At 50.5% G+C, this 12,968-nt stretch overlaps 1 protein-coding gene across 1 annotated transcript in view; it reads right to left on the bottom strand.

Annotated features, from left to right (window-relative positions):
* LOC137641382 (RING finger protein 17-like) overlaps positions 1-12,968 on the bottom strand; it is a 1,982,860-nt gene extending 1,969,892 nt beyond the window's left edge. The window contains exon 1 of the mRNA XM_068373901.1: positions 12,771-12,968. Within this exon, the coding sequence (XP_068230002.1) occupies positions 12,771-12,864 (94 nt within the window). The 5' untranslated portion in view covers positions 12,865-12,968. The remainder of the gene's footprint in view (positions 1-12,770) is intronic.

The raw sequence follows: 12,968 nt of genomic DNA, 5'->3' as shown, positions 1-12,968 counted from the left end.
AGCAAGGTTGGAGACAGCTGATAATTATGAAGGAGGAATAAGCAATAAGAGGTAATAGAAAAAGAATGAGAGAAATTTAGAGTCAAACTGAGGAAATGTCCAAAAAGGAGCCTGAGGTTAGACCAGCTGTTGTGTAGCCACCACAGAGCGATAGAAAACGTATCGAGACTCCTGTGGGTCACGCCCTGCAGGAAGCGGGCTGCGAAGGTCATTAGACGCTTCCAGACTCCAGCTTGTAGCACTTGCGTCACAGAGTAGTATTACTCGAAGGCGAAGGACGTTGCGATGTATCCAACATCGTGCTGTAGGGCGACGTGACGGGGGAGGGTCTGGAGACAGGTCGAGATGAATGTCCTTGAGTCCGGGCTGAAGAGGTATACTGGTGACTCTCCCCCATGTCCTCCTTGTGCTCCCAAATCGGCTGCAACTGAGGACAAACTGCAGCTGTTCCCAGCGCTAACCTCTCGATTCCTTTACTGGCAAGAAAGAGAAGGTCTTGGGACATCAGATACAGAATGGAGACTCGAAATCTTGAATGAATCGGACCGAAGGGCCGGGACCCCCAGATTTTGAGTCTAGCCAACAACTCAGGAGTGAGCCTGAATGTTGCCTTCCCCTCTTCCTTAGAAGGGGGGAGTCGTAAGAGACCAAGAAGATTGCTTACACACTGGCCGTGGCCAGAGTGAGCAGGAGACCCAAGGCGGAATACAATCCGAGGCCTGTTGTAAAGGGTCTTGAGAAGATCTCTTAAAGGACTAAAAGTCCAAGCCATGCTCCAAGTTGGAGGTCTTCCTCCGACTAGGGCAGGGACGATCGTAGCTTCGCATGAGCGAGGATAGATCCAGCGGGCAGGAAAAAGTTATTCCTTTAAGCCTGAAGGTCAGGGAAAGGCTGAGCGACAGGCTTCATTGCCGAGAGCGGAAAGGAGTTTCCTCCCGCCGAAAGGCAATAAGACCGTTATTGCTGGAGAAAAGGCCTCAAGGGAAGAGGTATATCTCCCACGGCACCACCCACCTTAGACACTTCACTTTGCCTGGGAGACCCCTGTGGATGACTATTGCAGATGACGCGACCTCCGTACCGCGACTGTAGCGGGTTGTCTCTTCTTGAGGAGGAGGCGTAGTGTCTCCAGGCATGAAGCCGAAGCGACGCCCCGGTTTGGTAGAGATGTCGCAGTGTGGTTGCTTGAGTAGTCTGCGCCGTGGGAGAAGCTCTCCCGGGAGTTCCGTCAGGGGAAGCAGAGGGTCCAGAAACCGTTCTGCGCATAGTCCCAGTGGAGCTCTCCCATTGAAAGGTTGACAGACAACCTGGTCTTGTTGAGACCCATTGTCCACAGACAAAAGGGAGGGAAGACGCAGGCGTCGAAGTTGTCCCACCATCACCGGAATGCATCTTGCCAGAGTTTCGGGGGTCTGAGACTGGGGGGAAGAATAGCGGAAGCTTGAGGTTCCAAGCTGTCGCGATCAGGTCCCCCAGACCAGTACTTGCTGGTTACCCAAGGTCAAAGACCCCCAGGTACACTCTCTCTACGAGGCTCTGCTCGGATAGTCTGAGAGAACATTCCCCTGCCTGGAATGAGAGAGCCGATGGTGGTATTGAGAGAATCTCAATCATCCCGGTATCTCTACAGCAAGATGTGAAGGTGTGAAAATGCGTCCCCTGCTGGTTAGAATACGCCAGAATCATGAAGTCGACGCGCACGGGGCGACTCGGCAGGAGCTGTAGGATCTGTAGAGGGGCCAGACTAAGGCCCCTAAGCCTGCCTGAATGATGGAGAGGTATCCTTCAGGTCTTGACCATAGGCCTGGACCGGAACATGCCCCCCCCCCCCCTTTCCTTTGACGAGTCCGAGAACAGCATCAAGAATGTGGGGAAACGACGAGAATATCCACTACCATCAAGAGGCTCCATAGGTCAACACCCATTGCAGGTCTAATAGTTCCGCTGGTCCCATAGGGGCCAGGAAGTCCGGTTAAACATTGCCTGAAGCCACCGGAACTTGGATCGCCCCACATGGACCTTATCCTGAGGCGACCGTTCGGACTACAGACGGGTCAATGAGGAAAGGAGAACTAGGAAACGTTCCAAGGTAGGGCTGAAAGCTCTGCTTGACTGAGAACAGGTACTGCGACTCTCCTCAGGCTTGCCACAGTCAACCGAAAGGAAGGCTCGGAGGATGTGGTAACAGAATCTGGCGTCCCCAGGTGGTCACCCATCCAAGTACCGACGTTGCTTAACCTCGCTGGACGGACGAGAAGCGGGGTTTCCAACGTGGTAAGGCCGTTGACTCAATATCATGGCCAGATACTCCAGATGTTGAGGCAGAGGAAGAGAAGGCTCCAAGCAAAATACCATGAGCCCACACTCGTGGTAAGCATCCGGAAGCTTGTCCCGGCGCTGAAGAAGGTCGAACCCGAGCCTACCGGAGTTGACCAGCCCTCCAAACAGCAGAGGAGGCGGAAGCCTGCACCTGAGCGGCCAAGAGGAAGGCAGGGAGAGTTCTCTGGGGAAACAAACCTGCTATGCCACGGCGGGATAGCCACACTGCATCATAAGCAGGAATACTTGCAGTCTAGGCTGAATTCGACGAGCACCCTGGAAGATGGAAGGAATGGAAACTGAAAGTACCCGTCCTTCCGATCCAGGTTTTAAGGAGTCCTGTCGCCTCGTTACCAGTCTGATCGATTCTGCTGGTCTACGCTGGCCGAAGTTTGTTCGACAAACTTGATCAGGGCTGAGAGGTCGACTAAGGACATCCCCTCTCAGATCTTTTCTTACAAGAAAGGATCGACTGAGGAGGCCAGGGGTGAAGCCGTCGATGATCCTAAGGAAGACCTTCGCCTAAGGTATGGATCATTCTGCCCAACCGGGCAACTCTGCTGACGCTATGGCATAGAGGTTCAGAGACACTGAATTCGCTGACAGAGACGGCAGGCGCGATATCCTTGGCTGATCACAGAGATTGTGCGGGAATGGGCATCGGGAAGCTGTCATTCGGATAAGTAACCTTAAGCATCCTCCCAGAGAAAAACCTGCAATCCTAGAGTTCGTGAACTCCTTTTAGGACTATGCCCCCCCGGGGGAGTCTCCCGTGCCATCTGTTCCTGACAGGAGGAAACTGCAATTGGACACCTTGTCCCAGTTGTCGTAGCCGATAACTTAGGCCGACGTAATTGAAAGAAAAGAGCGCTGGAGCCCTGCAGAGTCTGGAAGAAAGCGCCTTGGAGGAGTGAAAACGGAAGTCGATTTCCTCCGCACAGCCACTGTCTAAGTCTCTGTCCTTGGGCACAAACAAACTCTTCTCAAGGATGGAAGGGTGTCTGAGGTCGTCGACCTCCGCAGATGAGACACCCGAAGGAAGCCCTCAGTCAGCGCGTCCAGATGGTACAACATCGAGCTTGTCCGCAAGTTAGATACTTAACGACGAAAGGCCAAGGTGCTTGAGCTCGAGAGGAGGAAAGTACCCATGCTCTTCCTGTAGCTTCCTTGAACCAAACCTCGGGCCGTAACCGAGGAGGGAAAGAACCTGGTAAGCTCCCAGAGGAAGGAGTAAGCAGTCACCCCTTGTCCGATGGAGAAATCTCGAACGGAAAGCCCCCCCGCCAAAAATCCTTCCAGGGAATGACGGGGAAGGGCTAACCAGGTTCAGGAAAGAGGAGTGTTGCTCAGATCTCCCTTAAGTTTCTCCTATTCTTGTAAGTGCCATGCTCTGCGTTTACGGGGTGAGGCCGTGTTCTGGAAATACGCTCCAGAAGAACTCGCCAGGCTGGCCATGCTGCGAAAACCCCATTGGGAATCGTGGTCGCAATCGCCCTGGAGCTCGCGCGACGGTAATTCAAAGATTTTTCGCGTGGGCGAACGTGGAAGCGCCCATGCGCGGTAACGCGAGCGAAGGAGCGCAGAAGGAGGGCGAGCGTGGTAGGAAGGGCGAGAGCTGGTGGTCGGCGAGCGATAACCCATAGACGAGCAATGGATACTGCAAGAAATAAGCCGACGTTTGTGCGAAGAAACACTGTAGGTTCGCGCGACGGAACACCATCCGTCCGCGTGATGGAAAACCGTTGGTTCACGCGTGGGCGAACATTGGAGAGCATGGGCGCGGACGAGCATGAGCGTAGACGTGCAGGCAAGTGGGCGTGTGGTCGCGCAGGCGAATGGTCGCGCGGTCGCGAGGGTGGGAAGGTGGATGAGCGCGAGTCCGAGGCGGCGAACGCAAGCGTTAGTGCGATGGCGAGGAAACGCGCTGCCGCGTGGGCGAGGAAGACCGCTGGCGATATGGATCAACAAGCGATCGGTGGTGAGCTGGTGAGCGCTGACGCGATGGTCGAGCAGCATGCGTAGGTGAGCGATAGTGCGTTGGTGGGCGGTCGCGCGATGGCGAGCAGCATGCGAAAGGTGGGCGGTCGCGCGATGGCGAGCAGCATGCGAAAGGTGGGCGGTCGCGCGATGGCGAGCAGCATGCGAAAGGTGGGCGGTCGCGCGATGGCGAGCAGCATGCGAAAGGTGGGCGGTCGCGCGATGGCGAGCAGCATGCGAAAGGTGGGCGGTCGCGCGATGGCGAGCAGCATGCGAAAGGTGGGCGGTCGCGCGATGGCGAGCAGCATGCGAAAGGTGGGCGGTCGCGCGATGGCGAGCAGCATGCGAAAGGTGGGCGGTCGCGCGATGGCGAGCAGCATGCGAAAGGTGGGCGGTCGCGCGATGGCGAGCAGCATGCGAAAGGTGGGCGGTCGCGCGATGGCGAGCAGCATGCGAAAGGTGGGCGGTCGCGCGATGGCGAGCAGCATGCGAAAGGTGGGCGGTCGCGCGATGGCGAGCAGCATGCGAAAGGTGGGCGGTCGCGCGATGGCGAGCAGCATGCGAAAGGTGGGCGGTCGCGCGATGGCGAGCAGCATGCGAAAGGTGGGCGGTCGCGCGATGGCGAGCAGCATGCGAAAGGTGGGCGGTCGCGCGATGGCGAGCAGCATGCGAAAGGTGGGCGGTCGCGCGATGGCGAGCAGCATGCGAAAGGTGGGCGGTCGCGCGATGGCGAGCAGCATGCGAAAGGTGGGCGGTCGCGCGATGGCGAGCAGCATGCGAAAGGTGGGCGGTCGCGCGATGGCGAGCAGCATGCGAAAGGTGGGCGGTCGCGCGATGGCGAGCAGCATGCGAAAGGTGGGCGGTCGCGCGATGGCGAGCAGCATGCGAAAGGTGGGCGGTCGCGCGATGGCGAGCAGCATGCGAAAGGTGGGCGGTCGCGCGATGGCGAGCAGCATGCGAAAGGTGGGCGGTCGCGCGATGGCGAGCAGCATGCGAAAGGTGGGCGGTCGCGCGATGGCGAGCAGCATGCGAAAGGTGGGCGGTCGCGCGATGGCGAGCAGCATGCGAAAGGTGGGCGGTCGCGAAAGGTGGGCGGTCGCGCGATGGTGGGCGGTCGCGCGATGGCGAGCAGCATGCGAAAGGTGGGCGGTCGCGCGATGGCGAGCAGCATGCGAAAGGTGGGCGGTCGCGCGATGGCGAGCAGCATGCGAAAGGTGGGCGGTCGCGCGATGGCGAGCAGCATCCGCAGTCGAGGGTCGCGCGATGGCGATCAGCATCCGCAGTCGAGGGTCGCGCGATGGCGAGCAGCATCCGCAGTCGAGGGTCGCGCGATGGCGAGCAGCATCCGCAGTCGAGGGTCGCGCGATGGCGAGCAGCATCCGCAGTCGAGGGTCGCGCGATGGCGAGCAGCATCCGCAGTCGAGGGTCGCGCGATGGCGATCAGCATCCGCAGTCGAGGGTCGCGCGATGGCGAGCAGCATCCGCAGTCGAGGGTCGCGCGATGGCGATCAGCATCCGCAGTCGAGGGTCGCGCGATGGCGAGCAGCATCCGCAGTCGAGGGTCGCGCGATGGCGATCAGCATCCGCAGTCGAGGGTCGCGCGATGGCGAGCAGCATCCGCAGTCGAGGGTCGCGCGATGGCGATCAGCATCCGCAGTCGAGGGTCGCGCGATGGCGATCAGCATCCGCAGTCGAGGGTCGCGCGATGGCGATCAGCATCCGCAGTCGAGGGTCGCGCGATGGCGATCAGCATCCGCAGTCGAGGGTCGCGCGATGGCGATCAGCATCCGCAGTCGAGGGTCGCGCGATGGCGATCAGCATCCGCAGTCGAGGGTCGCGCGATGGCGATCAGCATCCGCAGTCGAGGGTCGCGCGATGGCGATCAGCATCCGCAGTCGAGGGTCGCGCGATGGCGATCAGCATCCTCAGTCGAGGGTCGGGCGATGGCGATCAGCATCCGCAGTCGAGGGTCGCGCGATGGCGATCAGCATGCGCAGGTGAGCTAGTAGCTGGCGAACCATGTTCCTTCAGAAGAGTTGGAGAACGTTGGCGTGCCGGCTGTAACACGTGGGCGAACCGGAGATCGCCGAGAGACAGGTGATCGCTGGCGAGCTGATGATCGCTGACGAGCAGAAGGCTACGCGTGGAAGCCTGCGTATAGAAGAAGAGTCCTTGACCCCGACCTGAACCGAAGTTCTAGATCGCGAGGGCGAACGTGGGCGCGTAACAGGAACCAACAGGAACAGCAGGGATGATCATTATGAAAGCGCTGACGAACAGGAGAGCGCTGATGAGCAGAAGAGCGCCTGTGCGTTAACACTGAGCAGGAGAGAACACAGCAGAAGGGCGCGCAGGGAAACCCTGACACGCAAGGGAAGAACCCCCGTGGGAGGCAACCCTTTGCCCCGAAGGGATCGTTGTCCGCCGGGAGACTGATGTCCGTCGGAAGACCGCTGTCCGTCGGGAAGACCGTTGTCCGTCGGGAAGACCGTTGCCCGTCGGAAGACGAGATCAGACTGCTGTCCATTTGCACCAAGGCGGAAGATCGAGAAAAAGGAGTTGTAGGCTGCAAATGGAGATTCAAAAAGGCGCCTCAAGCACCCTTATAGGGAGATGAGAGGCCCTTACGACGAGGCGGACGGTGGGCCTTACGGCGAGGGAGGCCAACAGCAACAGCAACAGAAGAAACCTCCGAAGAGGAGTCTCTATGAGTGTACTCTCTCGCGAACGAAAGAGAAACACTTCGTAGAAGAGACTGGTCAGCAGTGACCTAAAAGGAGCAATCCTCCGAAGAGGAGCTCCTGCAGTTGCCCAGCCCCTTGAGCGAAACTGCAGGTGTGACCGCTCAGCACCAAGAGCATAGTCCCACGAAAAAAAGGCAAGAGGAGAACCCTCCATAAGGGGAAAAACTCAAGCCTGGACAGGAAAAACTTCCCTCGGAAGGAAAGTTACCTGCCCAAGGAGGCAAGCCTCCTGAGAGTTCTAAAATGAACTGGAGAGCTGTCCGTCGTCACGGGAGTACTTCCAGTAGAAGGAGACACGCCCCTGACGAAAACACAAGGGGGGAGGCAGCAACAGCCGAATCCCCAGGACTCAACAAGACAGCTCACACCGTTGCCATATTACAGAAACGAACTAGATCGGTAACTGTAAAAAAATAAAACAAAAAAACATTAGTAGCCTACACATTCATTCCCCCGGGAAGGCTCCGAAGAGGAATCCCGAGGGAAAGGAAACAAGAATTACACAACAGGCACGTGCCCTCACAACCACTTACACTCACGGAAGGAGAGCTGTAACCAAAACAGAATTATAACAATTATAATTATGTAACTATGTAATTATGTAATTTAAAAATGAATGAACACTAAAGAAAGAACGAAAACCCCGAAAGGAATCGTTCTACATAGCTGAAAAATCAACAAATACAATTAGATTCATAAACTAATTGAGACAAACGTACGGCGTAGCAACCCCCCCACACGGAAAGGAAGCTACAAGGGCGTAGTAACACGTAGTAAAAGGGTGAACGACCTCAAGAGAGAGAGAGAGAGAGAGAAAGACATAAGTCAAACTCGATCGCCACCCATAACGCCGTGGCGGCCAACTGCCGAGGACACCACGTGGATAAGTACACTACACACACAAATCTGAAAAGGAAACTTACTGATTTCTATACTCAAATATGTATACAAACATGAAAACATGTTTACATATATATTGAGTGAATGAAAAGTAAGCGATTAAGTAAAGACAAAACAAACAATGGCTGCCAAGAGAGGACCAAGACAGAGACGTCTGTCACAGTCCGAGCCAAGAGTGAAAGTGAGCATTCATCTGTGTGTGAGGGAGGGGAGGGGTATCCACCACTCCCCTATCCCCCCGCTAACTAGCGCGGGGGTAATACACCCTCGTTAAATTCTAATGGCTCGCCATTTCAGCTGCGCTAAAAGGTAAACCCCTGTGTAAATAGCGTGGTTTGTATTTCGGTTACGGAACAAACAAGAATTACACAACAGGCACGTGCCTTCAACTCCACTTACACTCACGGAAGGAGAGCTGTAACAAACAAAGAATTATAACAATTATAATTATGTAAAGCAAATATGAATGTTCACTAAAGAAAGAATGAAAACCCCGAAAGGAAGTGTTCTACAAAAAGCTGAAAAGTTAACAAATACAATTAGATTCATAAACTAATTGAGAGAAAATGTACGGCGTAGCAACCCCACCCGGCACGGGAAGGAAGCTACCCAGGACGAAGTAAAGGTAAAACGTAGTAAAGGGTGAGCGACCTCAAGAGAGAGAGAGACCGTAGTCAAACTCGATCGCGACCCATGAAATTACACAGTGGTGGCTTAACTGCCGCGGGCTCCACGGAGATATCGTACATTAAACACACAAGCACGAACTCTGAAAAGGAAACTTACTGATTTCTATACTCAAATATATACATAAACATAAAAATATGTTTACCTATAGATAGAGTATAAGAAAAGTAAGTGATTAAGTAAAGACAAAACATATAATGGCTGCCAAGCGAGGACGAAGACAGGCACGTCTGTACATCGTCCGAGCCAAAAGTGAAGCGAGACATTTCACCGGTGTGTGAGGGGGGAGGGGTAGCAAGCTACCCCTCCCCTACCCCTGCTAACTAGCGCGGGGGTAGTAAACCCTCGTTAAAATCTAATGGCTCGTCAATTTCAGCTACGCCGAAAGTAAGCCCTATGTAAATAGCGTGGTTTGTATTTCGGTTATGGAACAACTAACGAACCTATTCTTTAAAACATGATGGCGGAAGGAAAACACTCCGCCAACACTATGACGTCACAATCATATGATGTAAACTACGTAGTTCTACGTAGTATGACTTGCATATTCATTTCTTTTTTCTATGCAGAGAATGAAGAGTAAATTCTTCTTACATACCAAAAGTATTTAAGTTTTCATAATATAAAAGGAATATTTTATTTTTAAGAAAATATTTGTCCTATTACAGTAATATACTTTCTTTAGATAATCATCGATCTATTTTCAGAGATTAAATAAAACTAGTGTAGGCTACAGTTAAAGTTATGCTACGTAGTTCTCATGACAATTGATACAGTCTCACAAATTACTTTGTATCTTCATTTATTTTTGTATTCGATATTTGGATTTCTAATATTAATCAGATAACCTCTTGTAGTCTCATTCAATCCCTTGGCAGAAAATTAATATCTCTCGCAGCAGGCAGATCTAATTATGGTCTTATGTGAAAGAGTATAAAAAGTGAAAATTTCAGTGCTAAATTAGTGCAGTGAATTTAATCAGTCAGTGGAGGGTGCGTCTGCTCGACTGTGTCGTTATCCTAGCCTTAGACCTCTTCCAAGCTCCCCAACCCCTGGGAGAAGGAATGTCGATCGGCGAAAGGAAACGAGAGGCGTTAGCGCCCGAGCAGACGTCCCCTCGAGCGTTGCTGTCGACGCTTCCCAGAACGCTTGTCCTCGCCATGGGAAAGGAGAGGTATAAGTGTTATCTTCGCTGTCAGTTAACTCTGCTCACAGACAGGGCTGGCGTCTTACGTTTTTCCCTTCCTTCTAGACAAGAAGAAAGTTGCTTGTCGTGACGCCGAGCATTTAGATTCTTAACACCGTAACGCTAGCGTCAAGAAGGCCGCCGAGCGTAAAGGAATGGAATACATCACGCCAAGCGTCGAGTAGCTGGAAGTCATGACACGTAATGCCGAGCATCAGAGCATTGGACGGCAAGCTACTAACGATGCTGTAAGAGTTTGACATGATGTTTGAAACTGAATGCAACTGCTTTGTCTCTCTTGATGGATGAGCGAATGTCATGGTTCCGAGCATCTGAATCGCGAGCGTCATTGTTCCGAGAGTCACGTGGCGCCGAGCGTCAAGCAGTTGCATGGCGTCAAGCGTCCAGCGGTATTATTTTACTATAGTTCCAACTCTTTCTATAATAATTATAGTATTATAGATGCATTTTGCATAAGAAATTGTTAAACTTTGTCTCTGAACACTTTTTGGGGAAATTCACCATATGCGAGATATGAATGGTTATAGAATTCCTATCCTCGAAAAATTTCGAAGTGTTTTGTTTACTTTATCACAGACACAGTTTGCAGTTTGTGCTGTGATGCGAATTTGTTTTTGTTTGGAACTGCATTGTGGTTCTGATGCGAATTTTTCCCTCTTAAAATTGCATTGTGGGTAGTTACATCGTATGTCTAGGAGTCACGTGACCTGGTGAAAATCTGACAGCTGTCAGCCATATTTGCTTGTCATTTGGTTGAAGTCTCTCATAGAATTAAGCTGTCTCTGTGTTTGTCTTGCAATTTTGATTATTTTCGATTAATTCATGATTTTTATGAAAATGAAACACGGTGCATTGAATTTTTAAGAGAACATGGAGTGCTACCTGCAGCAGTACAGTGTTTAAATTGTGGAAAACCCTGTCAATTCAGAAACGATAAAAACGTTTGGCGCTGTACGGGTTATGTTTTAGACAAAAGACACAAAAAGAGAAAATATTGTAATTTTACTGTAAGTGATCGGAAAGGCACATTTTTTGATAAAGTTAAATTGCCAGTATGGAAGTTGATGATTTTTCTTTGCCAATTTTTGAGTGAATTTTGGAAACATCGCCCAATTATTAAGTATTTAAATATTTCATCAAAGACCAGTGTTGATTGGAGAAGTTTTTGTAGTGAGGTGAGTCAGTTTTGGTACAATAATCAGGAGCCCATTGGTGGTGTTGATGTTGAAGTGGAAATTGATGAAGCACTAATTACTCATAGTAAATACCATAAAGGTCGCCCTCTTACCCAGTGTTGGTTGTTTGGTGGTATAGAGAGAACATCAAAAAAATTCTTTGTTGAGGCATTAATTGATCCTGGTGCTGACAATTGGAAAAGTGAAACTTTAATTCCTTTAATTAATCGCTACATTAAACCAAGCTCTATTATTTACAGTGATTCGTGGCGAGGTTATAATAAAATCAGTGAGAGTGGATACACTCATTTTCAAGTAAACCACTCAGAAAATTTTGTTGATCCCAACAATCCTAATATTCACACTCAAAATATTGAACGCTTGTGGCGTGATATTAAGGAGTGGATTAAAAGGCCTGGTATTAAAAAAAGACTATTTGAAACAATACCTTGCTAGGTATTTATTTATTAAGCATTACCAGGATTCAGTTTTGCACCAATTTTTACTTGAAGCTGCTAAACTGTATCCACCTTTAAGTGACACTCACCCACCATCACCACCTAGGGAATCCTTTTCTGATGACGACGACGACGACACTGTAGATGAGCCACAACCTTCTTGTTCTGGATATAAACCATCAAAACGTTTGTGTCCATCCAATTAAGGTAAATTTTTAATTGTATTTCAATTAGTATTGTAACATAATATACTTCCCAAGTTAGGTTAGGTTAGGTTGGTTTGATCTGGTTAGGTCATTTAAACACTATCCGGGGAGGTACAGGGGCGCAGAGCACCCCGGTCAGGGCTCTGTGTCCTAGGTTAGGTTAGGTTAGGTTTGTTTGATCTGTAGGTGCTCCTAATTCATTAATTCATATGCTGTTTTGTATCCATGGTGATTTACCCCACCCAAAACCCCGTGTTCCCAAAGGGTCCCCAACCTTGTTGGATGTAGTAGGGGGGTATAAGCTACTAACTGAAAAACAACTTATTTCCCCGAACTATTACTATCGTAACCATTCACAACACATTAAAACACACACGAAAATATATAATTACTCTACAAAAATGGAGTTGGAACTATTGTAAAAATTTACCCGTCCAGCAGTTGGACTTAACGTCGAGTGTCAAGCAGTTAGACACGACGCCGAGCGTCAAGCAGTTATGTGACGTCGAGCGTCAAGCAGTTGGACGCGACGCCGTGTCAAGCATAGTTCCGAACGTCTAAATCGCGAGCGTCTAATCGCGAACGTCATTGTTCCGAGGGTAATTTTTTCTATTAGAATAAGTAGCTTTTTTCCTAGGTTACAGTGGTAGCTTTTTTCCTAGATTACATTGCCCTGTAATACACTACAATAATACCAAGCAAAATACTCTGGTGAAATAGTACTTTAGAAATATCTAACTTCGTTTACTCAGGCTTAAACCATTAGTAAAAGATTCAAAATTGTGTATTTGCAGAGATCTATTCAATTGTGCGAGTTTCAATGTCCTAACTAATGTGGCACAGTTTCATAATGAAACATACTAGCCTACCGTACTGGTAGGCCTATGTGTACTACTGATAGCAATTGGGCCACCAAAAACAAGTAAAATTTAAACTTTTATAACTTTTTAAGATAAAACAATAATTTAACCATAGCCTCAACAGTACGTCGGGTATCAGCAGTGCGTTATATCTCCAAGCATCAGGAACCACAGGTTATCCTAGGAAATGTACCGAAAGGATACAAGTCAGGAGCAAAAGCCTCCTTAAAGACTTACCATTGTCATTATATTGCAAGTTGCAATGAGTACATCTGACGTCTCGGTGCATTATACGAGACGAGGCTTCGTCTGTTTGTTCCAAAGATGACATTACTGATGTCTATTTGTCTGCTAATTTCTTCTTGACCTTCTTTTACTAGGCAAGGCGAACACGTGACACACAAACTTTCGAGCAATCTTTGACTGAATTTCTAA

The sequence above is a fragment of the Palaemon carinicauda genome, chromosome 5 (assembly GCF_036898095.1).
Source record: "Palaemon carinicauda isolate YSFRI2023 chromosome 5, ASM3689809v2, whole genome shotgun sequence".
Taxonomy (NCBI): Eukaryota; Metazoa; Arthropoda; class Malacostraca; order Decapoda; family Palaemonidae; genus Palaemon; species Palaemon carinicauda.
Note: the sequence above shows the minus strand (reverse complement) of the source record. Positions and strands in the feature narration are given on the sequence as shown.